The sequence below is a fragment of the Lucilia cuprina genome, chromosome X (assembly GCF_022045245.1).
Source record: "Lucilia cuprina isolate Lc7/37 chromosome X, ASM2204524v1, whole genome shotgun sequence".
Classification (NCBI taxonomy): Eukaryota; Metazoa; Arthropoda; class Insecta; order Diptera; family Calliphoridae; genus Lucilia; species Lucilia cuprina.
Window position 1 is genome coordinate 13,651,755 of NC_060949.1, and position 5,112 is coordinate 13,656,866.

Genomic DNA, 5,112 nt, shown 5'->3' on the forward strand with positions numbered 1-5,112 from the left:
AAATTAGGTTAGAATATAATTTGTAATTGTATTGCAAAAGATAAATAATTAAATAATTAATTAAAATTAAATTTTGTGTTAAAATCGTCCCATATAAAGTGAAAAAAACAATATATTTTTAGCACTTTTTTCTAGCATTTTTTCTTTATATTTAGCACATTCTAGTATTTTTTTCAAAATCTAGCACTTTTTTCCAATTAGTGAGATTAATTTTACTTTTTGGGATTGTAAACAGTGTTGCCACTTCATGTGTAATTACACATATTGTGTGTAATTTTTATTTCTATGTGTAGCCCATGTGTAATTGATCTCATGTGTAAATTATGTGTAATTTAAAATCTCATTGTATTTACATAAGTATTACTTATTTTATATCAAAATGATCCACACACATACATAGGAATTTATTTTCCCTTTGAAACACTTAAGCAAAAAGTGTACGTCCTTTTCTAATATATGCGATTTTTTTGAAATTTGTTGAAAGCCGGTTGTTAAAAAAGGTTATCTACATACATACATGTAAATGGTACATATACATATTTTTATATTCAAAAATAACGAAACAACACTGATTGTAAATCTTTTCACAAGGCAAGAACTTAGCTATGTACAAATTTATTTAAGAAGTTAAATCTTATATAATTTTTTTAGAAGCATTTATTATATAAACAAACATTTGTAAAAATGTGTTTAAAATTGCGATATTCGTTACTATTATTATTTGTATGATATATGTTGTGTTAAATATTTTCAGGTCGGCTGAAGCTCATTCTTTCGATGAAACCACAATAAGAGCATTGAAAAAACCCTTTCATGTATCTGTAGATGGTACTCAAACACAGCAACTGCATGATGTAAGTATTATATGGACAATTTCGTGTCAAGTGACCCAAGTAAAAAAATTGATTTGGGTGAAATTTTGCACCACGGCTACTTCTAAATTGCTTTCAAAAACAAAACTCTTAAAATTTATAAGACATAATCAATTTACAGTGTCTCATATAAGTATTCGAATTTGGTTGTGTGTGAAACAGTGTTGCCAGAACTCCCATAGAATAAAGTGCAAAATGACTGTCAAAAAAGTGCAAATTCACTGAAAAAAGTGCTATATTCATATCAAGTTTTTAAAAGTACATTAAACCATGTCTACCCGTTTGTGCGGCTGGCTGTCCAGGTAAAATGTACAGGTCGAAATTTTTTGCATAATTCAACGTGATGTTTTATATGAAAAATGCAAAAGACTATTTCAAATTGATCCATGATTTGACCCTGCCTATAAAATATCCCTTTACAAAATCAATAAGGGGTAATTTCAAAAAATTTCGAACAAAAAAGTAGGATTTTGAACATGACCCTCTCCGATTTCGATTAAATTTGGTACACACATTCTTCATGTAAATACGGAATTTAAAATTCTCCAAAATTTTCAAATTCGTTACGGTCCAGATTTTATTTTTTAAAGTTCATATTTTTTTGGATTTTTTTCAACAAGCATTAAATGTAACATCGTGTATTTACTAAACTGTTTATCCGATTTTAATCGTTTTAGTTCCCAATTAAAGCCTATGTCTTATAGTTTCATAATATTCAAGATATTTAAAAATTGGATTATTTTATTAAAAATTGATTTACTTGAGATTCCCTCATTGTCCCATTCTGAAATTGGTATATTTTATTGAAAACATTATAAGCAATTTTGAACATTAATTAAATCTAAACTAAAAAAAATATAAGGTGCTTTTTGAGATATCCTTGACTAAGACGTTGTTTGAAATATTTTAGAAAATATACGATGTCAAATTTAATATTGTTGAAAAAAAATCTTAAAATATTTAAACTTTGAATCTTTATAAAATCTAAACTGTAATGAATTTAGAAATTTTGGTGAACTTTAAAATTCGTATTGATACAAAGAATGTTCGTACCAAGTTTTATCGGAAAGGGTAAAGTACAAAACCTGTTCGAAAATTGTTTAATGTCCCTAAGAATAAGCATATACATATGTAGTATATACATATACAGTGGTTGATAAAACAATTGATATACATATTATTAAAAAATATTATTAATTTTTATTAATATACATATATTTACCAAAATTAACAAAAAAAAAAAACAAAAGCATAATTAATTAAATTCAGGAAAAAGAAAACCAAATAACTGTTCTTTATTATTATGGTACTGACAAAACATTGGAAACTTTTAAACTTTTACTAAAAAGAAGACTCTTACTAAAAAATATTCAAAATGACGGTATAAAAAGCATCGTTGTTTACTACTATTTCAAATTATTCTTCATTTTGATAATTTTTTTAATTTTCTTGCAAAACTAATTTTTTATGTCATTATTTAAAATTTGATAAGAAATATTCAGGGAAAATTCAAAATATGGGTTGAAGACCTCCTAAAACTGCTCTAATACAAGATTATTTAATGACAATAGAATTCGAAGAATTCCAAAAAAGTACTCTTCTAGGATAGTTATTAATAAAAAGTTCGAAAAAGGTACTCCTATTTTTAATCACATGGAAAATTAGACTGGCCTTGGTTGTAGTCGCCCTGCGGGAAAACATCTTAGTTTTAGAAAGAATCATTCTATTTGTCTACTCATTGCCAAAGATAACATAAACAGGTCGAATTAATATGAAAAAATATCCTTTTAATGGACGTGTCCAAATTTAGTTAGAACATTTAGTTTTAGGACATTTGTGAGGTGGCCAAAGGGGAAAGATACTGGACCGAAGATTATTAAGTTTAGAGGTGGCAAAATAGGGCAAGGTATTGATCAAATTCAATTATAAGAAGATACTATGTATAGTATAAGGTAGAGATCTATGAATCTAAAAGCCAGTTTAGGAGTTGCAATCGAGTGGCTAGACTTGAAAATTATACCTCTATTAAAGAGGCTTACCTCTTCAACCCCAGAGAAAATCTATGTAGTTCCAAGAATGTCCTTTCAGACCGAATTGGAAGGACGATTTTTAGGATGCGGATATAAGGGAAATTTTTCAAATGATTTTTTTATCCAATTATTGTTTCAATGCATCTCCAATGTCGTGCAGCAATACAAAGTAAAATATACAGAACTATATTCTGAGTTTCTGACAATTTCCGAACAATTTTGTTAAGATAATACCAAAATTTTGTCAGTAACAGAAAACCAAATACTTTAATTTTGTTTTATTTTTTTAACTGAATTAATTATATTCATGAAATGCTACTAATTTGGGTATATAATAGAGCCCTGCATGAGTGACTCTATTTGTCACCCACAATGAGTAATCCACTGTATTGCACTCAACTCATTTGATTTTAATAATTCAAATTTTTGTTTTACTCAATCATTGCGAGTATTTTTGTGTACGTCTACATTCAAATCGAGTAAGTTAACAACTTACGTATATTAAAAGAATACAAAATAAATATTTTGAATCGAGTGAATCGAGTTTTAAATGCCAAATTAATTTAAAAATGGAAAACAATGAGGTATATCTAATTAATAAATACTAAACAGTATGATAATTTTTTAATTTATATTATATTTTATTGTAAATTGGACCAGAATTCTAGCGACGCCGTTGATAGCCCAGCATCCGTTTCCAGTATAACTAGCTTGTTAAGCCATGATATAATAAAAACAAAAATAATTAACCAAGAACTTGTTAGCTTCGTTTTGTCCATCAGCTCAAAATATGGTAAGCACGTCGATGTAAAATCATTATTTCCACACTCAACAACAGTAGGAAGAAATGTTTGTAAGCTTTACGATGTAGCATTTTCTGAGATAAAATCCTACATCACTAAAGTAAATGACATTGGGTTCGCTCTAACCACCGATTTGTGGACGGACAGCTATTTACATAAATCATTTTTGGCAATAACAATGCATTATATAAAAGATACAGAATTGAATAACGTTTTGTTAGGAATACGCAGCATGAATGGCGAAAAATGTACTAGTAAGTTGTATATACCATTATAAAATTTTAATGCCCACTGATTTCTTATTAATTATTCTGAAATCCTTTAGGTGATAACATATACTGCAAAGTTTGTAACATACTTAGCGAATTTGATTGTGTATTCACTGAAAATGTTACCGTCGTGACGGACAGAGGATCAAATATAGTTGCTGCTTTCCGCAGCACTGCCTATATATTTTGTATTAACCATCTACTGAATAATGTTATTCAGAAATCCATAGATGCAGTCCCAGAAGTAAAATTTATTTGCGATGTATCTGTTGTCGTCATTAAAAAGCAGTTGGGACGAAGTTGTTTTCATATTACAAGAAAGGCATGAAATCCATCGTATACAGAATATTGATTTAAGAAATATAATTTCTGTGTTGGATATAATTCGACCCTTTGAAGAAGCCTCGAAGATACTAGAGGGAGAGAAATATCCAACAATTCATTTGGTCTACATTTATGTAAACAGCCTTCAAAAGAAATGCGCTGAAAACAACGAGGATATAATTATTGCAAAGCCTCTGAAAAGCAAGCTTAGGCACTACTTGGATACTGCAGTTTTTTCTAATTTGTCCATCTGGCATCGAGTTGCTCTATTCCTGTCCCCCCCTGCAAACAAATTGCTAAGTTATTCGGAAGAACTTATTACATGAGTTAAATTAATAAAATATACATATATACATAACAATAATGCATTTTATTTGTAATCTCGCTATAGAAATTCAAAAGAACGGTAATTCGTTCAAAGAATTGCATTCTAATTAAAACACATAAGAAATCCTTCTATAATTCGATTCACTCGCTGTTTTGCACTCGATTTGAAACACAAAAACATTCTCAATACTCATATCATACAATACTCATTACATTCATGTATTTTACTTTATTTGAATTATTATATTATTATATTCATTCAAAAAACAATGAGTGAGTCAAAAACAGTACTTTCAATTAATTAAATGTTTTAAAATATTATTTAAGTCACTCATGCTGGGCTCCAGTATATAAGGATATACTTATACAAATAAAATTCAAAAAAAATTTTTTTCATTAAAATTTTTTAGTTTAGAGTCCTCTTGTGAAAATTTAGAAAAAGTTTCCATTGTTTTGTCACACACTGCATATAAAACAACTAATAACA

The 5,112-nt window shown here is 28.1% G+C and overlaps 1 protein-coding gene across 4 annotated transcripts in view; it reads left to right on the forward strand.

Moving 5' to 3' along the window:
• Nucleotides 1-4,747, forward strand: part of LOC111687833 (serine-rich adhesin for platelets) — a 240,311-nt gene extending 235,564 nt beyond the window's left edge. For 2 of the 4 annotated variants that reach the window (XM_046956691.1, XM_046956696.1), the window contains 3 exons: nt 755-854; nt 3,563-3,959; nt 4,031-4,746. In XM_046956691.1, the coding sequence (XP_046812647.1) occupies nt 755-854; nt 3,563-3,959; nt 4,031-4,302 (769 nt within the window). In that variant the 3' untranslated portion in view covers nt 4,303-4,746. Of the gene's footprint in view, nt 1-754; nt 855-3,562; nt 3,960-4,030 lie in introns of all 4 variants that reach the window. The other 2 variants (XM_046956694.1, XM_046956698.1) reach the window with 2 other exon arrangements.
• Nucleotides 4,748-5,112: the final 365 nt, after the last annotated feature.